The sequence below is a fragment of the Schistocerca americana genome, chromosome 4, assembly GCF_021461395.2.
Source record: "Schistocerca americana isolate TAMUIC-IGC-003095 chromosome 4, iqSchAmer2.1, whole genome shotgun sequence".
Lineage (NCBI taxonomy): Eukaryota > Metazoa > Arthropoda > Insecta > Orthoptera > Acrididae > Schistocerca > Schistocerca americana.
The window spans coordinates 635,306,606-635,331,597 of record NC_060122.1 but is presented as its reverse complement, the minus strand read 5'-3'; the positions used below and the strand labels follow the sequence as shown (position 1 = coordinate 635,331,597).

At 38.7% G+C, this 24,992-nt stretch overlaps 1 protein-coding gene across 1 annotated transcript in view; it reads left to right on the top strand.

The window, feature by feature from the left end:
- The window catches only part of LOC124613132, a 179,203-nt gene that overhangs the window by 127,466 nt on the left and 26,745 nt on the right, over nt 1–24,992 (top strand). Inside the window, exons 14-18 of the mRNA XM_047141749.1 lie at nt 3,442–3,708; nt 6,061–6,228; nt 11,528–11,700; nt 16,775–16,983; nt 21,185–21,372. Of these exons, the coding sequence (XP_046997705.1) occupies nt 3,442–3,708; nt 6,061–6,228; nt 11,528–11,700; nt 16,775–16,983; nt 21,185–21,372 (1,005 nt within the window). The remainder of the gene's footprint in view (nt 1–3,441; nt 3,709–6,060; nt 6,229–11,527; nt 11,701–16,774; nt 16,984–21,184; nt 21,373–24,992) is intronic.

The following is a 24,992-nucleotide window of genomic DNA, read 5'->3' as shown; positions in this document are numbered from 1 at the left end:
AACGGTTACATTATTAGACTATTGTACAAAAAGTCTTGAAAAAGGAGGAAGGGAGGGGGGGGGGGGGGGGGGCAGGCAGAGCATTAGTCTTTTACTTTGCAGTAAAAGTTGAATTTCAGACTGACGTCTTACCTGAAGTTCGTTTTTACCTGATTATTAACGAAATGCAGCGATTACAAAACTGACAGAGAACAGGGTCAGCCATTAAAAGCTGACACTCAGCATCATGCAATGCAACATAAGGGCCAGAATGAATTTTCACTCTGTTGTGGAGTGTGCACTGATTTGAAACTTGCTGACAGATTAAAACAGGGTGCCAATTCAGTAGTCAAACCTGTGACCTTTGCTTTAGCAGTCAAGTACTCTACAGATTGAGCTGTCCAAGCACTGCTCACAATCCACCCTCACAGCTTTACTTCAGCCAGATGAAGGCCCCTGGTTCAATACCCTGTCTGTCACATGGTTTTAATCTGCCAGAAAGATTCAAATTAGCACACACTACACTGCAGAGTGAAAATTCATCATGGAAACAATCACCCAGGCTGTGACTAAGCCATGCCTCCCCAATATCTTTTCTTCCAGAGTGCTAATCCTGCAAGGGATGCAGGAGAACATCTGTGAAGTTTGGAAGGTAGGAAATGAAGTACTGGTAGAAGTAAAGTTGTGAGGGTGAGTCATGAGTCGGGCTTGGGTGCTTTAGTTGGTAGTACACTTGCCTGCAAAAGCAGAGGTCCCAAGTTCTATTCCCGGTGAGGCACACAGTTTGAATCTGCCTACAACCTGCATGCACTTGAATCTTACTGTATTGTCCTTGACCCCCCTGTAACTGTTTTACTCCAACATACACTTCCTTCTTCCACACACACATCCATCAGTAACCAAATTAACTATTCATGTTTCGTATTAACCCATCCCCTTTTTTCAGCAAGCTATGCCATTAAGTTCTCTCTCTCTCTCTCTCTCTCTCTCTCACTTATTCTCTCTCTCTCACACACTCATTCTCTCTCTCTCTCTCTCTCACTCACTCATTCTCTCTCTCTCTCTCTCTCTCTCTCTCTCTCTCTCTCTCTCTCTCTCTCTATCTCCAATTCAGTATCTCTTCATTAATTACCCCAGCTACCTGCATAAATTTTAACATTCTTCTGTAATGTATATTTCAAAATTTTCCTGTCTCTTCTTGTTTATTGTTTTATTCTCTGCATCTCATTTCCATATAAGTTTATGCTCCAAATATAAACTTTTAGGAAAAAATTCTTTCTGTTGCCAGTCTGCATTTTATATCTTTCTTACTTCCACTTCTGTAAGTTATTTTGATGTCCTCCTCCTGCCCAAACAGCCGAACTCATGTACCACTTCTAGCATTATAACTCATTTAGTACTTCTAGCATTATATTACCTAATCTCATTCCCCTAGCATCACCTGATTACTTAATCCATACTACACTTAAGTAACCTTGTTTTATTGATATTTAACTTAAACATCTTTTCAATGGCTATCAATTCCATTAATATGAGCTTCCAAAACCAATGCTGTTTCTGACATTATCTGATGAGATTGATTAATTAAAGAGAAAACTACATTGTAATCATTTGTAGATTAGAGAAAAAGCTTTCAGTAATGTTGACTAGAATAAAGTCTTTGAAATTCTGAAGTTATCAGGGACAAAATGCAATGATCAAAATGTTATATATGACTTGTACAGACAACAGACACCAGACTACAGTTACAAGAACCAAAGAGCACAAAAGGGGCAGTACTTGAGAAGCAAGAGGGACAAATTTGTAACTTATCCCTCCCCCCCCCTCTACCCCCACCCCCTCCCATGTTATTCACTATATGTGGAGCAAGCAGTAAAGGAAACCAAGGAAAAATCTGGAAAGGGAACTGATGTTCAGCATGAAGAAATAAAAAGTTTAAGTGTTGCCAATGATGCAGAGTCATTTAGCAATGTGAAATTTGTAGTTGGTGTCGGTGTGTGTCCCTTTCTAAAATCACCAACCAGCCAGTTAAGATAGTAGACTTGCTTTCATGAGGACTGTTGTTCAGATAACTGTCAGACTGACCTGATTTAAGTTAGCTGCCATTTCCCTAAATCTGAGAAGGATACATCAGATATCCTTCCCCATTCTCATCCAATCCAAACTTGTGCTTTGTCTGTGGCCCATTTGAACTTCATTCTCTTCATTGGTGTCTAGGGAACAGCCACATGCCTTTCACATTACCATATAACCATTCTGGTAGCTTCAAATACTTTTATTAAACTCCAGTAAAGATCATAATTAGTGAAGTGAATACTGTTCTAAACACAAGTTGGTTACCATATAGTAATAAATGTTTATTAAACTTCTGTTTAAAAGTGTGAGAGAAGCAATGGCAGATTGCTAGCTAGATTAAGTGTGGCACACCATATTACTCTTCAAAGTCAATGGAGCTATGCGCAGAAAATTTTTATGAATCCAAACATGACGGTGCAAGTTCAGAGTTAAAGTCCATGCAGCTGTTTACAAAAATTCACAAGTCCTTATAGAATACTTAAAGTTAAAAGTTCAATGAAGCTATGTGGAAAAATTAACCTCTTGGTTGTTCAAAGTTTAAGCCCAAGAAGCTGAAAGGAAAAATCAATTAAGAAAACTATTACGTTAAGATACAGAAGTGCTTGTTTGTACTTACATTTAGAAGGCAAAATGCTAATAGGCACACATAAAAAAGTACACAGTACTATATTAGTTTCCAGAACTATTAGGTCCTTCCTCAGAAAAGAACAAGGGGTGGGTTGGGGAAGTTTAGAAAGGGTGGGCAGGTCAGTCAGACCCCAGAATGAGTGGGACTTGTTTGTGGTGAGAATGAGGGTAAGCAAAGAAGCAGCAGAACGCAAAACACCAACCTATACTTCCCACCTCCCTGAGGAAAGAACTAATAGTTACAAAAGCTAGGACAGCGTCATGTACTTTTTCTTTTATGTGTGTGTATTGGCAGAACTAAAAATATTAAGAAAAGGATAATTGCTAACTTTCGGCCAACAAGACCTTCATCAAAGTCTGGCTTCAGCTGCCAGAGACAGTGGTCTCGTGTATGTGTGTGTGGAGAGGGGGGGGGGGGGGGGGATCTGTTGTTGTTGTCTGTTTTCAATGAAGGCCTTGTTGGCTGAAAGCTGCGGCTCAGTGCTATATGGTTGCTACTGCAACTATTCTTCTCATAATATTGGTAGTACTAAGTATTTCATTTCATGAAGGCCATGAATGGCCAGCAGTTCTGTCCCATAATTCGAAAGTTATATTTGTCATTTAATTATCTGTCTGTGCTGTAGTCTGACTGTAGTGGCATTAAGCTGCTATTGTCAGTCATATATAAGAATGTAAGATTAGCCAACTTTTACAGTTCAATATAGAAAGCTGACACCCATGAGACATTGTAAATAAAATGTGCTTTTTTTCTTGCAGGGCAGCTGTGCATTCTCTTCAGTTATGGTACTCAGCAGTCTTATGCCAGCAACTCTACTAAGAAAGCTGCGTATCCCATCCAGTGTGGAAACAGTGTGGCTCTCAAAGCTGGATTCACTCTCTGATGAAGATGCAAGCAGTGAGGCTGTCCATCTTGCTTCATTTAAGTGCCTCCAAAATTATGGACCTAAGTTCTTGCTAATAGTAGCAAATATTTTTCGTACTGCTATAGCTTTGAGGATAGCTGCCATCAGTCCACAAAATGTGGTTTGTGCACGGCTTTTTAACTTATTGCTAAACAAATGCCATTTTCTGGTATCAGATAAATGTGATGTCAATAAAAAGCTGTTTAGGCTTTTAAAGCATCTGACTTTATGGTCAGTATTTACCATTGCCTTGACGGTTGGCCTGTTCACTGGAAAAAATTTGAAGAAATTCAGTCTGAGTTTAATGTTCCACATCACAAGTTTTTGAGGCATACAACCACAAGATGGCTTACTTTAGGACCTCCAGCCAACAGGATTTAGTAACAGTGGGATGTTATTCAATATTACCTTCTTAAGCAAATACCTCTTCACTGTTCAGTCCAAATTCATAAATTTCATCTGCATAGCTATTCAGTCAATTCACACATTGTTTTCAGAACCAAACACCTTTGATTCATTACTTACAAACAGTAATAGACAATTCACTTCAAACCATTTAGGCTCATGTTTTGAAAGTTTGTGCTTTGAGAACAATAGAGAGTATTCTTGAAGTTCTTCATAATGAACCTTTTACATTGTATAATATGCTTCCTCTTGAACAACTAATTGTTAGCATGCAAGTAATCATGACAAAAAAAAAAATTATGCCCAAAAACATTAAATCACAGCTTGCAAATGTGTGATGGAAAATATGTGCTTCTTAGGTGCACCACTGAAAAGTTTCAGATTTTTTAGGCCCCAAAGAAAGAATAAGGAGCAGAAGCTGCAGTGACATGTTAAATGTTGCAAAAATGATACCCTTTGATGTCCAGCAAGAATACTTATCGGATGAGTGGTAGGTTTTACAATTTGAAAACGATTACCAGCTTTAGATAACAAAGGCATTTGCTATTACTGGCAGCAACACATATCAAAAAGAGACTCATCATCCATAGAGTTAAAGTTTCCAAATGTTTCAAAACTTGTTAAAGCTTCTTTTGCATTGTCCCATGGAAATGCAGACATAGAGAGAAGGTATTCCAATTCCACTTTAAAGCACACATTAGGAGAAGACGAGACAGTGATGACAAAGATTTTTATTAAACAATGGTTTTACTGTGAAGGGTCCTTGGGGAAAATACCCATATTTACTTTACTTTAGATATGGACAGCAAGCACATACAAAGAATACTCCTTATAAGGAAGGATGTAAAAGGGAAAGAAAATTTGAATTGGAAGTAAAGAAAAAGGAGGAACAATACCAAAGGTATCTTTAAGAGAATATTAAAAATATGAATAACATGAAAAAATCAATTGTCTATGAGACAGCTCCTTTGAAAGAAAAGAGTGAAGAATACCAAATGTCTAAGGTAGCAAGAGAACTTCTCTCTGAAGCTTCAGCTACACTGAAGACAGCGCTCAAAAAAATTATTTACAGGCAGAAAAAATTGGTCCAGAGTATGCATGATGGTGCACAAACCATGAAAGTATAAGAAAGAGTAAAAGATAGGAAGGTGGAAACAGTTCACAAAAATCTTGAAAGAAAAATCTAATACAATTACTTCATTTTTTTACCAATATTCCTAAGAAACATTAATCCAAAAATATTTTGTTGGTCTCTTTCCAATATTGAAGTGGTAAATGTCATTAGTTGCGTAAATGTAACATAAATTGTGTTTGTGAATTACAATTACCAATATTGAATTACCAGTACTGAATTACCAATGTACATGCATACATTAATGAATTTGTATGAAGCGGAAAAATTGCCATACCCTGTCGAATATTGTAATAGAAAAATTTATGGTCTTAACCAGCCTTTCTTGTATAGTATTATCAAAAATGAAAAAATTCATTTGTACCATATCTGTTTATTGAAATTATTTCTCACCTTTGAGTTGACTTTTCAAAATATTTTATCACCAATCTTGCCTTCTTCACCCTGCATATGGAAGCACATAGATAGTAATTTTTCCATTGCTCATTATCCAAATAAAATAGAAAAGGAAACCAATAGTATGGTATGATGTACCCACCACCATGCATTGTATAGTCGCTTGTGAAGTACAGATACACATCGTCAGTGAATACGAATTGTTTGTATTGGTAATGGGTCTCTCTCTCTCTCTCTCTCTCTCTCTCTCTCTCTGTGTGTGTGTGTGTGTGTGTGTGTGTGTGTGTGTGTGTGTGTGTCAGTCAGTGCAGTGGTAAGGTTCTTTTCCAAAATCGATATCTTGTTTAGCAGCCCTGGTCAAATAAATACATATATTTAATTTTCCAAAAGTTCTATAAATAATTGTGCATATAATTCTGCAGCATTTGCGTTTACCACTGTCCATTTTATTTTGGTGTAATTTGCTTGATGCAGAGGTTTGATTTTTTTATGTTCAGTAAGTTATTATGTGATATCAGTTATTTCTTATTGAAATTACAGGTATTTGATGGAAAATTAAAAAAAGTGCAGTATAAAATTGAATCAGAGTCTATTGTGGCCTCCAAAATTCTTCTTACGGCATTTGCAGCTTTACCATTGCCAACAAAAAATGTTGTACAACATAGGAAACATATCTATGACACGTGGAAGTCCATGGAAACAATAAAGGTTGGTCATATTATGTATTTGTTGTAGATTTTATGTTGCAAAAGGTAGCTCATTAGATTTGTTTTTGTGTTTGTGTATTTTCAGGTTTGTATTTCTTTCCCTGTTTTGACATTTTAATATTCATACATATATTTTGAATAATGTCACTGTGTAGACACTGTCAGTAATTTTCTACTGTCAGTTGCTGCTGCTGCTGCTGCTACTGCTGTTGTTGGTGCTGTTGTGCATCACTCCATGTAAGTCTCCCTTGTGCAAATCTCTGCATAATTACTGCAGCCAACTTGATCTATTGATTATCCTATCTACCCGTATTATCCTCAGCATTCATTTGTAACTGCACGATTCAAAATCTTTTATTCTCTTCTTATTTCAGCTGTTCATTGGTAAGGTTTCATTTCCATATAAGACTACACTCCAGACAGACAGTTTCAGAGAACACTTTGTAACACATTTATATTTAAAAACAAAGTCCAACAGTAGAAGGACTAGGATGTAATAAAAATAATATTATGAAGCAGATAGATCGCCGCTCGCCATATAGAAGAGACTCATCAAATGAATTCGCAGTTGCGAATAATGACTACCATCAGCTGTTGAACGGAGTGATGACAATGAAAATTTGTGCCATACCGGGATTCCAACCTGTATTTCCCACTTATCGCAAGCAGTCGCCTTACCATTTGGCTATCCATGCATGGCTCATGGCCAGACCCAAACTTCCATATGTCGTCAACCGTGCGTATACGATGGCACAAATTTTCATTGTTGTCATTCCAATCTACAGCTGATGCTAGTCATTATTTGCAATTGCAAATTCATGTGATGAGTTGCATATTGGCTGTGGTTGCCACAGTGCATCATCATCGGATAAAGACAGGCACTGCAGTATCATAGTTACCTGCCAATACCAGGCATGCTGCGACTTCCAAGCACAACATCTGATCTGTACGGCAGTACACATAATGGATGTGCGAGTACAGGTTGTAGACGTGTGGTTGACGACATATAGAAGTTTGGATCTGGCTGTGAGTCGTGCACTGATAGCCAAATGGTAAGGTGAACTCTCATGATCAGCGGGAAATCCGGGTTTGAGTCCTGGTCTGGCACAAATTTTCCTTGTCATCATTCCATTTTACAGCTGATGTTAGTCATTATTCGCAATTGCAAAGTCATTTGATGATTTGTGTAACGGCTGTGGTCGCCGCAGTGCACCGTCATCAGAATCCAGGCACTGCAATATCTTATATAGAGGAGATGCTGAGTTGCAGACTGGCACAACGAAATGATTGCTATACATTTTAGTTTTTGTCCAAACGGCCTTCTTCTGGAGTAGAAAACACACACACACATTCAAATGAGCTCAACTCCCACTCTCACATGACCACTGCCTGGCCACTGGCCAGAATTAATTGTAAATGTGCCTGATGGGAGCAGCAATCCAATAATGGGGCTAAGGAGGTGGCAGGGTCATGATGGGGGCAGGGTAGAGCTGCTACGTTCAGTCAGGAGACTGGGGGGGGGGGGGGGGGGGGGTGCAGATAAGGAGAAAAGTAGAGAAGCAGAAAATGCTAGTTGATGTGTTGATCAAGTGGAAGGCTGTGTTGTGCTGGAGTGGGAACAGGGAAGGGGATAGGTAAGTGAAGGACAGGGACTAACAAAGGTTGAGGCCAGAGGGGGCTACAGGAACATAAGATGTATTGCAGGGAGAGGTCCCGTCTGTGCAATTCAGAAAAGCTTTTCATGCACAGCTTTCCATATGAACTTCTTTGGGGATCTTGTAATAGCTTGTACCACTGCATCCACCCCTCTTTCTTCCTCTAGTGATTTCTTCCTGCCACAATGTTCCTTCCTCGGATCACACACACTTCCTTCCCTCTCATATCTGTCTCATAATATCATTGTTGTTACACATGACTGCTACACAGTGTCAAACTCTGCCCGCCATCATCTCTTCACTACTTCAACATTTTCGTATTTTTAATAATACTTTAAAATCCACCTTCTTTGCTCCGAGGACAAGTTTCCAGCCATCTTGTTATTAACATGTAGTTACTAGCAACTGAAGATAAAGATAAGAAAAATAAATGAAAGGTTACACATACTAGTCATGAGAGCACCATATAATCACAATTGTATCAAATTTTCATCAATACTTCCTCAGTTATTAATGTTCAAATAGTATAAATCCCATTGTGGGACACCCTGTATTTGATGTTAACAGATTACTCTTTCTCATTGTTGTTCTTCACTATTCAAGATTAAATCTAACTTTGGCACAGAAAGGGGTGAATTATACTGCCACTAAAGTCTTTGGTCACTTACCAAATAGTATCAAAAGTCTGACAGATAACCAACAAGTATTTAAGAAGAAATTAAAAGAATTTCTGAATGACAACTCCTTCTACTCCATAGAGGAATTTTTAGATATAAATTAAGAAAAAAATTATAAAAAAATAAAATAAATAAGTTGTTATATTAACTCAATTATGTTGTTAAATTAAGTTAATTATGTCATGTATTGGAAAATTTGACTCGTTCCACATCATTACGAAATATCGTATTCATGATCCATGGAACTAGTATTAATCTAATCTAATCTAATCTCAGAAATGCTCTCCTTCTTATTATCACTGAACGTTATGCCATCTTTACTTGTTCCATTGTCAGGCATTTTGCTGTGCAGTAGCAAAACTTTCGTGTCTCATTTCTTAATCTAATTTCCTCAGAATTACCTCTATACAAGACAGCATTCCTCTGTTCAACTGATATTCCAAGTCTTCTGCTAGAATTAAAGTAACATCAACAAACCTTAAATTCTCTCTCTCTTCTGTTATGGTAAAAGTCCAACAGTCCCCGTAGATGTTAGGTCACTAAGGTTACAGTGGTTGGGACATCTGTAGATAATGGAAGAACAACAGATGCCAAAGAAGGTGCTAAATGCAAAACCAGGGGGTAGCCACTCAGTGGGAAGACTGAGATTACAATGGCTGGATGATGGAGAGATGGATTTGAGGAAGTTAGGAATACAGGAGTGGAGAAGGCTGGCCAAGTTGAGTAGACTGGAAGAGACAAGTGGTCAACAAGGCAGCAAGGCGCTGTAGTGCCAGAAAAGAAGAAGAAGAAGAAGAAGAAGAAGATTATGGTAGAATAATGTTAATCTGAAAAGGTTAGTTTGCTACTCCCTGTAAAGATGACACTAGTGGCATACAGGCACAACAAAAAGTCTGTTACACACTGAGCTTCCAGCCATATCCTTCTTCAGAAAAGAAAAGAAAACACATTTACACAAGCAAGCACACCTCATACGTAAATGGCCATTCTCTCTGGCCACTGCTGCCAGCATCATTATGCCGCACCTGAAGGTCAGCTGTGCTCTTGATCACGAAGTAGGGCACAACATTGTAAGATCCCTGCCAAGACAGACCAGGTCACATATAGGCAAGATTGGTCTGGACTGGGGTGTGAAACCGCATATATGAACATCTTGCTTTGCCATCTATTTTCAGTCAGCTCCACTCAGCAATTTGACCACGTGCATATCTTACGAAATGTTCTGTTCAGTGTATGAGATGTCCATTATGTAACTGGCCCAGAACAGCGCACCAGACACCGACCTCAGCATCATGTAATGTTTGATGTGCTGTTGAGGATTTCCTAATGGATAATGGCTCTTGTTCTCAGAGTTCACATATCTCCCACACACCGATTGATGCCTTAATGAAGAAATGAAGAGCTCAAGATCAAAAAGTTTACTTCCTTCAGAAACCTTCAGCAGAACTCAACACAAGCAGTTCGATCTGTAATCTTCAGCTCATATGTAACAAAAGTATTTTAAAGATGAACTAAACAGTGATTGTTTAATACTTCTCATACAACTAACTGGTATTGCAATTTAGTTAGACTTTACTGCAAGTCATCTTTTGTTTGGGCAATATTTTGTGGTTTTGTATTGCTTTCTTTGTTTAAATTATGTTGTCATGAAATCCTTAAAACATCTGTTTGGGCAGTTTTATGTAGCTACCCAATATTAACGAATTTCTATGTGTTAATCTCAAATGGCTCAGGTGTTAGTACTGTAATGGATAAGAGACAGACCCATCTCACAGCTCAGCAACTGCCTGGTGTACTGCCTTCCACAGCCCGATGGCACATGGTGATAGCATTTCAAGTACAATTCTGTCAATGCACGCACTTGTCAGTCAAAGTTAGACATTGCCTTCTGAATGGCAACATGGTTCCACAACTGGCTCATTTTGTAACCTTTGTGTTATTTCAGTTTGCGCTTTTTGGCCATTTTCAAACTTTTTAGCTGAAGCAAGTTTCATTGTCATGTAGGTTTATGCAAATTGAACAGCATCAAAAATAAAAAACCATATGCGTCATTAGAGGTGCCAGGATTACTTAGAGGAATCAACAAACAGCCAAAAAGTCTTTTTGGTAGACAGTCGTGGTAACAGCATGACATAATGTTTATGCGTAGACCCATAGTACTACCTATATGAATTTAAATTTGGATCAGTGCAATCATTTAAAGGTGGCCTAACAACCAAAACTGTAGTAATACCAATATAGGTTGCAAAATGAGCTGGTTATGAAACCGTTTCATCACTTAGAAAATTCATAGTGGATGGGGACCCACAATCAACAAAATTAGTCAGTATCTGATGAGCTGAATAATTTCCATACTTCACCTACAATTAAAATTTATATTTGGGGTGTAAATACTCTGACTTTATCACTGTTCCTTTAGTTGTCCTGGTATACAGGGCGCAAACATTGTTTGTTGTGTAGGAATTCAGTGCAGTTTTAAAAGACAAGAATGAGATTTTCTCTGAAAGTAAAAACGATCTCACAAGTAAGTCATTTATTGTTTTCTTGTTCGCAAAGACAGTCTTATGATGAATAGTCTCTCACCAGTGATGACCAAATTACTGAGATTTCTATTATTATAGTGTGCTGTTCACTTTCTCTTGAATGATAATCAGTTTCATTCAGTTAAAGAAAATCTTCAGATCCATAGTAGCTGCACAGCAACCAGTTAGTTTTAGGTGCTGTACTCATAGTTCCATAATCCACTAAATCTCCTTAGACATAAAGTCTTCAGTTTGTGTGCAGGTTTACTCCTGAAATTGATTTTTTTTTTTTTTTTTTTTTTTTGCTAATGAATCAGTTGGTCTTGTAGTACAGCAGCATTTGTGTGTGTGTGTGTGTGTGTGTGTGTGTGTGTGTGTGTGTGTGTGCGCGAGCGCGTGCGTGTGTGTGAAATGACAAGTTGATAATTAATTCTGCTTTGTTTCAGGTGTTAGTTGAAATTCGCTTGCAACAAGAGGCGTGTGTTCAGGATCCAGTTGTAACTGACAGATTCATACAAGAGTGCTTTTGTTGCTACGTAAAGTTGATCCCAGCATTGGAAAAAACTACTAACTTTAATAGCATGGAAGAATATTTGAAGTTAATAGACTGGGCCGACAGGTGGGTATATGATAAGAGAATTCCTTTAAGCAATAAGCGTTTCTTTAGCTGACAAGCACCCAAGAATTATTGTACTTAACACAGTATGCTCGTATATTGGAATAGGAAAGAATGCAATTGCTCTTGTAGTAGAGATTTATTAATTGACTTTGCAATATTTCGCTACCCGTTTCTGAGTACACATTTCTAGCTGATACTGCCTTTGTATTTGTTGCTGGTGGCTTAGGAAACCAATCTCCATGTAACATTGATGCTCATATGCAGGGTGTAACAAAAAAGAATCACCAAACTTTCAGAAAACTTTCCTCACACACAGAGGAATAAAATGTGTTTTATGGACATGGGTGTGGAAATGCTTTACTTCCATCTTAGAGCTAGAATGTATTGTAAATTGTAGTTCTTAGGTTTACTACCAATGTTTGCTGTTTCAATTGAATGAAGATAATGTTAAAATGTGACTCACTTCGTTGCTTGTGTTGACATGTGACTGATGTCATTGCTCTACTAAAGTGCGCATCATATATCTTGGCGGCCGAGTTTAGGTTCGTTCTGCGCATCTGACGTCACAAAACACAGTCAGCCAATGAACAGAGAACGACGTTGCCAGATCTCGACAGCAGTGCAGAGCACGGACGAGTGTCTTCAGTTTTAGAAACGTTCAGTCATAAATAAAGTAATAGAACAAAAGCAATGTCTTGATAGCAGACTTTCTTTTACAGAAAGTTTGTAAAAAGCATTCTTTATACCAATTGCTTCATATTCTATTAATTAATTAAACCAAACAAGCAATAAGACTCCTAATTCAGGCGATAGCAAGGAAAGGTGTTTGTTTCAATCTCACGAACTGCTTTTTCGCAATAAAGAACAGCGGTAATTGTTTATTTCCTATTGTACTTCGACGATGCGTGAGTAATTCATAGTCATACCAACAGTGTTTATAAGTAGTTGCGTGAGGTGTTAGAGTCCGTATGTAGTTACAATGTTCGCTGAGCTGAGGTAGCGGAACGGTTAAGGTGTTGGGCTGCCAAGTGAAAGGTTATGAGTTCAAACCTTGTGCGGTGCTTAATATTTTCTTTATTTAAAAACAATATTGGAGTGCCTTACTTCACTAATTTTATTCGTTTGAATTAAATTTCTAGTGCTTTGCCTCTTCATTAACTTTTTCGCTGCTGCAGACACGTGCTCCCCGCATTCCGCGCTGTGCGCAATTTTGTCATCACTGCACTTCTCGCCTGTGCGGACACATGGTGTTCCCACTGCTTTGACACGCTTATCATTCGATTTCACAAAAACTATTTGGCCAAAAAATTTGATTTTTACACGTCTTCTTGCCTGATACCTTCCCCCCATAAATGACTTAATTTTGTTTTGATGTGCAGCATTAAATGTAGTAAACCATTGCACGAAATTTTGAAGAGTTTGCAGAGGTAAAAGTCCATAGCGTATACTTTCCGTATGGTCGATTTTAGTTGCCACAATGTTGAGAATGAAATGTGGACAAGATACCTAAATTTCATATAATATTTACTGTATAACAATATCTCATTTAATTTAAGTACCACATAGGTGTCGTATGTAATATTGAGAAATATTCCGTCTTTCGCGACACCTTATTTTAAAGCACTTCCATCGGTGAAAGGTATGGCACATACACAATGGTATTCATGTTCCATTTCTTGTTTCTGTTCCACAGTCGCAGTTTTACCAATGGTATTGAAATATATCCCTCTTCTGCAACTGTAATAAGCGACTTATTTAGACCAGACGCGTTTCTCTCTTTTGAAGCATCATAAGAGGACTGTATTTTGTGTCCTCCATTGCCAAATCACCTTTCGTAGTTTTGTGCTGTGGTAGCACAATATTCAACGTTTGTGTTGGCTCATCAGTGTTTTAGCAAATAGATGCTGTATTTGTGTGCCACACACAAAATTATATTTGACATAGCTCTGAGCACTTCACTGACAGACGGTATATTCAAGTCCTAATGTTTTTGTAAGTCCACAGTTTAGTTTAATGTATTTCGTCTACTTCCTTTTGATTGATTGAAGTGCTTTAAAATAAAGCCAAACGTGCCCAGTGTAAGTAAAACTTTTGTTACAGTCGCGAAAGGTGGAATATTTCTCAATATTACATACGACACTTATGTGGTACTTCAATTAAATGAAATATATAGGTATCTTGTCCACATTTCATTCTCAACATTGTGGCAACTAAAATCGACCATACGGAAAGTATACTCTATGGACTTTTACCTCTGCAAACTCTTCAAAATTTCGTGCAAAGGTTTACTATATTTAATGCTGCATAATAACTGCGTTGAACATCAAAACAAAATTAAGTCATTTATGGGGAAGGTATCAGTCAAGAAGATAGGTAAAAATCTAATTTTTGAGCCAAATAGTTTTTGTGGAATCGATTGATAAAGAGTGTCAAAGCAGTCGGAACACAATGTGTGTGCACAGGCGAGCAGTGCAGTGACAAAATCGCCCACAGCGCGGAATGCAGGGAGCACGTCTTTGTAGCAGCGAAAGGGTTAATGCGGCCATGGTGGCTTTACTTCATGAACTGCATGCTCCCCCCTACACGTAAGCTTGCGAACTATGCTATACTATGGCGCTGCTTCTATTGGCGCGTGCATCGTGTGCAACTGGCAACGCAGCAATCTCCAGCGTCTGGGCGGGCATGCGCGAGCCGCCAAGATAAAAGAATTGAACTATAGCATCAAGCATGTGGCATTAATTGTGTAATGTTCATGACAGACTTGGATGTGGTACATTGCAGCAAAACTGTACTCAGATGTGGAATTGGCAGGTGCCCATTTGCTGTACAGATTAGTAGATGGTAATGGCCATTTCACTCAATGTTTGTATCACGAGGAGTTTTCAGAATGACAGTGCACCGACAGGAGAACATCGTCTTAAGGAGCATGGGACTTCTAAGCCTACTACTCCTGACTGGAAAAGGCCTAGTATGATGAGGACACTTCTGCTGGAGCAGAAAATCGTTTGTGTGGTTGACAACAACCCTACTGTCAGCATGTGACAATTAGCTGCAACAAGTAATGTTGACCACATGACTATCTGGAGAGTGCTACATGAGAACGTGCTATATCTGTACCATGTACTGCACGTGCAGGCACTATCAACAGCTGATCTTTCTGCATGGGTACACTTCTTCAACTGGTCCCTCCAACAATGTGTCAGCTGTCACTTTAGTGTAAATATGCTGTTCAAGGATGAGGCTTCATTTCAAAGTAGATGATTAATGTGTTGAAGAATTGTAAAAACTGAACTGTAACATGGAAAGAGATCACTTCCAGACCCATGTCAATGTAAAATATTTTCTTCCTCAATGTGTGAGGAATTTTTCCTGGACATTTGGCCATACCTTTTTGTACACCCTGGGTATTGCTCCTGAATGTTGTTGAGGGGCACAGATGAATTTGCCCGAGTTTCCATATTTGTGAAGCTTCTCCTTCCTGTCTTCTTCAGTCTTGTTCAGACATTGTCAGATAAAATGGTTAACCACAACTTTCAGTCTTCTTCTTTCAAAGCATTTGTGATTTATGATGCTCTCAATCTAACCCATTTAGTGCTTTAGAGGAGACACTGAGAAACCTCTTACATGAATTGAGCATCAACAAACTTTGTCATTACATGTGGCCGAACCTTCTGGTCCACTGACTGTTGATGTCAGCTTGAATAATATTCATTCAGGGATTGACACCACATAGTCCTCATATTTGATTCCCCTAACTGACCAAAACTATTTGATTTCAAAATTTTTCGCAGTGAAATTGCAGTCACTTCCAGTAACTCGTAGGTCAGCTTACACACTGAAATAAAAAACCCTGGTTTCAGTTTTTAAAATTTTTATTGCATTTGTATGTATTTTTAAAAAGATGGTACATATTTGCTAACTTCCATATTATTTTCTGAACAGCTTCATCTTAGTTTCCAATGTGTCAGTACTCACTTGTGACAGATCATTTCACTTTGCTGCCATTACTGTTTTGTAAGCATTTATTGCTGCTTCTGCACAGATTTTGTATACTTCAGTTCATAGTGTCACAAGCCCATTTGCAACACTTGTTATTCCCTGGGCACCAGCCTGTTGTAACTGCTGAGTACCAGAGGAATACTTGGTAAGCCACACTGAGTACATGGTTGCTAGCTGTAGCTTGTATATGTGCCAACAGCCATTTCTCCATGGAGAACTGCACATACATTGTTCAGAGAGACTCTGAGAATTGTAAAACTGGTGTTCTATGACATTTTTTATTAACAAAATGGTTATTACCTTGTAGGATATAATCTGGTTGAGATATTAATACATGTTAAAATCTATAGAAAGTTTTTTTTACCTGCTTCAAAATTGGAAGAAGGCTTGGATATTTTGATTGGAGGGGAAGAGTGCTATTTTGCTTAAGTATCTGATCCTATTTTCATTTTAAGAGAAGCTTTTAATGCTATTGAGAATTTGCAGATGACTTTACATGTATACAGTTTGTGCTGACAAGAGGCAGAGTTTTAATTTTTTGAAGTCTGTTTCTTTTGTCATCCATGTGCTGCTCCTCCACAGTCTTTTGCCTCTTGTTTTGGGGCAGAAGGGCTAGTACCTGCAGTCAGTATTAATGACCAATAACCTAGCCACCATGAAAACTATTCAAGTTTTTGATTATCTTGTCAAATATCATGTTTCTTATGTAGCAGTTCCTAGTACGTAGTAAGCCAACTTCTGATATAAAATTGCCTTCACTGAATATGCAAACCAAAGTGTAGGTAAAGCATGGCAGTATTAATTTACAAACAATAACAAGCTCATACGTAGTCATAAAAACATTTGAGACAATAAAACAGCCAAGTACTATACTGTGGATCAAGATTGAAACTTCTTCATTAATCTTAGATGTTCTATGATATCACATAAAATTACATATTACGTTACACTTCTCCAATGTTGCTAAACACCATATTAACTGTAACAGCATTACAAGACACTTTAACAGTAAATAATGAAAATAACAGATTCTTTTTGTTTATATACTTAATTTGTTAATTTTTTTCTTCTCCAGAATTCTGGTAACTAGCCTTCCCATGGAGTGTCCTTATACCAATGAACGTTCTCATTTTGAATGGCTTATGATGAACACCACAGGGCAATTGACAGTTACTTTACTGAATCAGATTTTGGAAGCATTACTGATCATGACAGACAAAGGACAGATATGTTTGTCACTTATCCACAAAGGAGTTAGAATTTGCAAAAAAGCACTGCGAACTGGTAAGATTTATACATTGTTTTTAAGAGGTTGTTTTTACCCATTGCTATAGCAATACATAAGAAATGTTTATGTATGCTTACTGCTTTGCTGTTAGCTTTATAGTGTTCCATCCATTCATAATGGAAAATCTTTGAAATTGAGTACACTTTTAGATAATGGTTTTCAAGGTACACAATTTATTAGAAATTGTAGGTTGTTATTTGTTGCAGACTCAGAAAAGTTGTGTGCTCCATTTCATGAATTTTCTTTTCACTTTTTGGCTTTCAGCAAAGTGAGGGTGACAGCTGGTGGAAACTGTGCAACGTCTGTACAAAAAATTCCGGAACTTGGTCCACAAAATTTTTCTACCCTTACCTTTTACTTACAGTGCATGATCTCCTTGGAAATACTCCCCTCTGCAATTGATAGACCACTCCACATGCAGTTTCCACTTCTGGAAGCAGTCTTGATACGCCTCTTGCTGGATTGCATGATATGCTGTCTGTGAATTTGCTTTTATCTCACTTCTAGTTGCAAATCTTTGTTCTTTCAATAGGGTTTTCAACTTCGGAAATAAAAGAAGTCCACAGGGACCAAGTCTGGAGAGGACAGAGGATGAGGCAGCACAGTGATTCTGTTATTTGTGCAATAGTCACAAACCAACTGGGATCAATGTGCGGGTACATTACTGTGATGCAAGTGCCATGAATTGTCTCATCACATTTCATGCCATTTCCTTCTCACATTTTCTGGCAGGCCTCGCAACACGTCCCAATGCTACCATCGACTAACAGTTTGTCCCTGTGGCACAAATTTATGATGGAAAAAGCCTTCAAAATCAAATAAAACTATCAGAATGACTTTGACATTTGACCTGAGACCTGACAAGGTTTTTTTTGGTCTTGCAGAACCTTTTCTGACCCATTGTGAAGATTAAACCTTGGTCTCAACAGTATAACCGTAGACCCACGTCTCATCACCAGCTATGATTCTTTTAAGGAACATCTCATTCTCATTTGTGTGATGCAGAAGCCCTTCACAGATTGTGAGGTGAAGGTCTTTCTGGCCTTGACTCATGAGCCATGGGACGAACTTGACAGCAACATGATGCATATCAAGGTGCTGTGTCAGGAATTCATGACATGATGCAGCTGAAGTGTTACTTTCTTCTGCAATCTCCTGGACAGTCAGTCTTCAATTGGTACGCGTAATTTCATTGACATTCCTGACATGAGCATCACCGGTAGACATCAAGGAGTGTCCGAACGAGGGTCATCTTTAACTTCTGTCCAGCCATTTTTAAACTGTGTGAAACATTTATAATACTGACTGCGGCTTAAACACTCATCACCGTCGGCTTCCTGCACCACTTGGCGTGTCTGTGTAAAGGTTTTCTTGAGTTTCGCACAAAATTTAATGCAAATATATTGCTCCTCTAACACTACCATCTCGAAATCCGCAAACTGTGCAACGCAGTGTTCTGCTCAATACAACACTGAACAATAACTAACAGACATACAACAATGAAACTTCCAGCAGGTATAAGGTTTTTAAGGAGGTGTTTGTGTTTGCTTGTTTGAGAGAAGAAAGAAAAATTAGAAAAAGAAGTTGTGGTTGTCTCTTGAAAAGCTAGAATTCTGTCTGTCATGTCCTGTTTCTCAAGAGAGACACAGTAGGGTTGTAACACATTAAAATTAACCAAATGTTTATTTTTTCACAGAAAGTCCTACTTTTTTTATCAAAAACTCTAATAATGGGTCATTTAGGAGATAAGAGCTTTCCTTTTCAGTTCTGCACTTCTGAACCAAACAAAAAATGTAATAAATGAGCCTTTTGAATAGGTCGTTTCTCTTCCTTCCTGTATTGTTTGACAAATATTATGAAAACATAGCAGTGATAACATGCCTGTAGTTAATATGGTAAGGAAAGTTCTGGTAGAATGTAAATAATTTAGGAGTTAAAGAGACCGCGCACCATATGGAGAATCATCAGCTCGACAGGCACACAAAAAGAATGAAAACCTGCTAGCTTTTGGGTAAGTCCTCGAATGAGTTCTGAGCTCACCCCTTCCACTGCCCCCCCCCCCCCCCCACACACACACACACACACACCTGTGTACGTACCTTCGGCAGGCTGAAAACACAATACTGGGATGCAGTTCGACAGGTGGACTGGGTTGAGTCAGGTAGGGTGCTTAGTGAGAGAAAGAGGAGGGAAGCATAAGGAGGGTTTGGGGATGGTTAGTTGGCAGCTTAAAGGGAGATAGCCAGTGTGTGTAATAAGAATGCAGGGAGGGGGGAAGGCAGCAGGTGTATGGGGTAGAAATAAAACACAAGGGCACCAGAGCTGGTAATGAGTTACATTATGAACATTGTTTCTCAGAGGAATGACAGCAATCATGTGTTAGAAAAGTAATGGGACTGATTTTTTATCTAACAAAATTTTTACTTTGTTTTCTTTTTTCAAACAACAATATTGTCCTCTCCAAATTCGTTCCCTTCGTCTGATATAAACCAATGGAGTCGTTGGTCCCAGTCTTGGTAGCAGTGGTTAAAGGCTTCAAGTGGTAGGGTCTTTAACATGTTGGTCACATTCTTTCGAATGTTCTACAGAATCACAAAATGAAGTCCTTTTAATGCATTTTTCAATTTTAGGAATAGAAAACAGTCACAAGGACTCGGATTGAGTCAAAAGGGGGGCTGTGGAACTACAGGGGTGCACTTTGAGGTCAAAAATTCCGTGATGGAAGAGGCTGTGTGACATGGGGCGTTGTATGATGCTGCATCTGATTGTCTGCAATGGCCGGGCTCTCTTCATTCACACTTTTCGTGAGCCTTTCAAGGTCATCTTTGTGAAACACTTGGTTGACTGTTTGTCCTGGAGGGACAGTCTGACAAGAGCATACACACAATTGACTTTTTCATCGGTTTTTAAAGTTGAAGGTCTCCCTGAGTGAGGTTTATGTTCAGCATGTCCTTGGCCTTCCAAAAATGATTTGTGGCAACGAAAGACTTCTGCTCTTGATAAGGGATGTTCCCCATATGCCTGTTTCAACTTTTCAAAGGTCACACTCACAGACTCCCCAAGTTTTGTGTTAAACCTGATGGCACAGCATTGCTCTAAATTCCACTGTTCTATTTTTGTAACACACAACAAAAACTCAACTTCAGTCATGGCGCTCACAGAAATCACGTGATGACTGTACAGAGCTGAAACTCAGACTGAACATCTGGAAGGGATAAACACACCATTCTACACAAGTAGAGCTACACAGCTTTGCCAGATCGCTCATAGTGTCGTCAGTCTCATTACTTTTCTCACACACTTCATATGTCTGCTATCACCATTATTATTTTTATCACAATTCTAGTTCCTTACAAGTGACAGTTGTAATGTACTCATATCAAGATTGCTGAAAGTCCAGCACTTTCTTCTTGAATGTAACTAACGTCTTTTATTTTAAACACAACAGTAATTTGAAATTTAAATCTCCTCTCTCTCTCTCTCTTTCTCTCTCTCTTTCTCTCTCTCTATTATGATATTTACAGCATCCCATATGTTAAAATATTTTCCTGCAACTTACTTAGCACTAGCCATATCCAAAGAATCTTTGAACATTTGCTGTACTGGTTTTGTGTTGTCTGGTTTGGGTGCACTCAAATTCCTGATACATTTACTTTTGTCCATGCAGAGTCATTGCTTCCCCAGTGAGACTACACAGTAATATATTTGACTCTCCAGCATCTTAAGGAGAAAACAGTTAATTAAAAGAAACTACCAAATATACAAGGACAGAAAAGTATAATATTCGTTATTTACACAATTTGTTTTGTATGTTTCCTGCAAATCATAATTTTTAAGAAGTCTTGCAAGTGAATACAGCAAAGAGTACAGTCTCAAACTTCCTGTCAGTTTTTAACTAGGCTCTAATCTGACTGGACTTTCCTTTCACAGTCAGTACTGTCACTGACTAAGCCATCTAGCATTGCCATATGGGGTGTGTACCAGAACCTCTCTACTATATATAGGCTGGCCTGGATGAAAGATGTACTACTTGGATAAATCAACTGACAAGAATATTGCTTACAAAAACTAGAGTCGAGGTTTGCGACCTAGTCTAGTTTTAATATATATTAGGTATCCGAGTGTCTCGAAATTGCAACTGAATCTTTGTCATACAAATACAGTTGTTCCTGCTACACTGTCCATGATATGTTGCAGGTTGCAGGCTTATGTTTGTTTCTTCTTGCATAAAGTTTACATCAAAGCTCTACAACAGTTTCAAGAGGAACTTGGATGCGCGTGCCTTCTTTAAAACACAACACATGCTCTTGCATCTCCTTACTGACTGTATAAGCAGTTTTTCTGACTGTATACCTGTAAAGGACTACCTGAAACCTGGCCTAAAGGTGAGGCATTGTTCTGTAGATTTTTATAACTTAAGACATAGTTTTAAATAACCATTTCAACAATGTCTATATATCTTTGTGCTATAATGTCATCATTGTCTGTTGTGTATCTTTAATATTAATTAGCCCATTATATCTTCCATAAATCATTTTTTTAGTACTGAAGAATGCTGAAGATGAAATGGGTAGATCAAGTAACTAATGAAGAGTTGGGTACTGAATCGAATTTGAGAGAAAAAAGGTTTATGACACAGCTTGACTTAAAGAAGGGACAGGTTGGTTGGAAACTCCTCAGACATAAACAGATAATTAATTTGATTATGGAGGGAGGAGTGGGGAGTAAATATTGTAAGGGGGACCAGATGCATGAATACAGGAGCGGGTTGAAGTGGATCTGCATCAAGCCATTGTGAACTAATGAATTGATCCTGAGGCAGCTCAGCTTCAGAACAAGATTGTCAACTCTTGTCAACCAAAATCATTTGAAATATTTTGGTCATATTGCCAGAAACAAGAGCCACTAGGAAAAATAAATCATAGCAGGAAAAGTCTATGACCAAAGACCTAGAGGATGTGCATCATTGTCGTGGACAGGCGAGATTAATAGTTTGACTGGGATGGACATGCAGCAAGTAAGTCAGCTTGCCCAAGATGAAATTGAGGGTAAGGGAGATGAAATTGGGGGTAATATTATAGAAATGGAAGAGAACACAGACGAAGATGGGATGGGAGATATGATACTACAAGAATAATTTAACAGAACACTGAAAGTCTTAAACCGAAACAAGCCCCTGGGTCTAGAAGACATTGTCAGAACTGCGGATCGCCTTGGGAGAGGCAGCCATGACAGCACTCTTCCTTCCATTTGCTGTGCGAGATATATCAGACAGGCGAAATACTCTCAGACTTCAAGAATAATGTACTGGTAATAATTCCAACCCCAACCCCTCCCCCCCCCCCCCCCCCCCCCCGCCCCGCCCCCAATGAACCATCATCGACCTTGCCGTTGGTGGGGAGGCTTGCCTGCCTCAGTGATACAGTTAGCCGTACACTAGGTGCAACCACAATGGAGGGGTATCTGTTGAGAGGCCAGACAAACGTGTTGTTCCTGAGGAGGGGCAGCAGCCTTTTCAGTAGTTGCAGGGGCAACAGTCTGGATGATTGACTGACCTGGCCTTGTAACGTTAACCAAAATGGCCTTGCTGTGCTGGTACTGCGAACGGCTAAAAGCAAGTTGAAACTACAGCTGTAACTTTTCCCAAGGGTATGCAGCTGTACTGTATTGTTAAATGATGATGGTGTCCTCGTGGGTAAAATATTCCAGAGGTAAAATAGTTCCCCATTCAGATTTCCGGGTGGGGACTACTCAGGAGGATGTCATTATCAGGAGAAAGAAAACAGACATTCTACAGATTGGAGTGTGGAATGTTAGATCCCTTGATCGGGCAGGTAGGTTAGAAAATTTAAAAAGGGAAATGGATAGGTTAAAGTTAGATATAGTGGGAATTAGTGAAGTTTGGTGGCAGGAGGGGCAAGATTTCTGGTCAGGTGAATACAGGATTATAAATGCAAAATCAAACAATGGTAATGCAGGAGTAGGTTTAATAATTAATAAAAAAATAAGAACATAGATAAGCTACTGTGAACAGCATAGTGAACGCATTATAGTAGCCAAGATAGACCCGAAGCCCACACCTACCACAGTAGTACAAGTTTATGTGCCAACTAGCCCCGCAAATGATGAAGAGATTGAAGAAATGTATGATGAGATAAAAGAAATTATTCAGATAGTGAAGGGAGATGAAAATTAATAGTCATGGGGGACTGGAATTCGATAGTAGGAAAAGGAAGAGAAGGAGAAGTAGTAGGTGAATATGGAATGGGGATAAGAAATGAAAGAGGAAGTTATCTGGTAGAATTTTGCACAGGGCATAACTTAATCATAGCTAACAATTGGCTTAAGAATCGTGAAAGAAGTTTGTACACATGGAAGAGACCTGGAGACACTGGAAGGTTTCAGATAGATTATATAATGGTAAGACAGAGATTTAGGAACCAGGTTTTAAATTGTAAGACATTTCCAGGGGCAGATGTACACTCTGACCACAATCTATTGGTTATGAACTGTAGAGTAAAACTGAAGAAACTGCAAAGAGGTGGGGATTTTAGAAGATGGAACCTAAATAAACTGAAATAAGCAGAGGTTGTAAAGAGTTTCAGAGAGAGCATTAGGGAATGATTGACAGAAACAGGGGAAAGAAATATGGTAGAAGAAGAATGGGTAGCTTTGAGAGATGAAATAGTGAAGGCAGCAGAGGATCAAGTAGGTAAAAAGACGAGGGCTAATAGAAATCCTTGGGTAACAGAAGAGATATTGAATTTAATTGATGAAAGGAGAAAAGATAAAAATGAAGTAAATGAAGCCGGCAAAAAGGAATATAAACGTCTCGAAAATGAGGTCGACACGAAGTGCAAAATGGCTAAGCAGGCATGGCTAGAGGACAAACGTAAGGATGTAGAGGCTTATCTCACTAGAGGTAAGGTAGATACTGCGTACAGGAAAATTAAAGAGGCCTTTGGAGAAAAGAGAACAACTTGTATGAATATCGAGAGCTCAGATGGAAAACCACTTCCAAGCAAAGCAAAGAAGGGAAAGCAGAAAGGTGGAAGGAGTATATAGAGGGTCTATACGAGGGTGATGTACTTGAGGGCAATGTTATGGAAATGGAGGAGGACGTAAGTGAAGATGAAATGAAGATGTGATACTATGTGAAGAATTTGACGGAGCACTGAAAAACCTAAGTCGAAACAAGGCCCTGGGAGTAGACAACATTCCATTAGAACTATTGATAGCCTTGGGAGAGCCAGCTATGACAAAACTCTATCATCTGGTGAGCAAGCTGTATGAGACAGGCGAAATACTCTCAGACTTCAAGAAGAATATAATAATTCCAATCCAAAGAAAGCAGGTGTTGACAGGTGTGAAAATTGCCAAACTATCAGTTTAATAAGACACAGCTGCAAAATACTTACACAAATTCCTTACAGACGAATGGAAAAACTCGTAGAAGCCGACCTTGGGGAAGATCAGTTCGGATTTCGTAGAAATGTTGGAACACATGTGGCAATATTGATCCTATGACTTACCTTAGAAGATAGGTTAAGGAAAGGCAAACCTATGTTTCTAGCATTTGTAGACTTAGAGAAAGCTTTTGACAAGGGTGACTAGAATATTCTCTTTTTAGAAAATCTGAAGGTAGCAGGAGTAAAATACAGGAAGTGAAAGGTTATTTACAGCTTGTACAGAAATGAGAAGACAGCTATAAGGATCGAGGGGTATGAAGGGGAAGCAGTGATTGAGAAGGAAGGGAGATGGTTGTAGCATATTCCCGATGTTATTGAGTCTACACATTGAGCAAGCACTAAAGGAAACCGAAAAAAAAAAAAAAAAAAATTAGTAGGAATTAAAGTTCAGTGAGAAGAAATAAAAACTTTGAGGTTTGCTGATGACTTTGTAATTCTGTCAGAGACAGCAAAGTACGCAGAAGAGCAGTTGAAGAGAATGGACAGTGTCTTGAAAGGGGGATGAAAGATGAATATCAACAAAAGCAAAAGGTGGA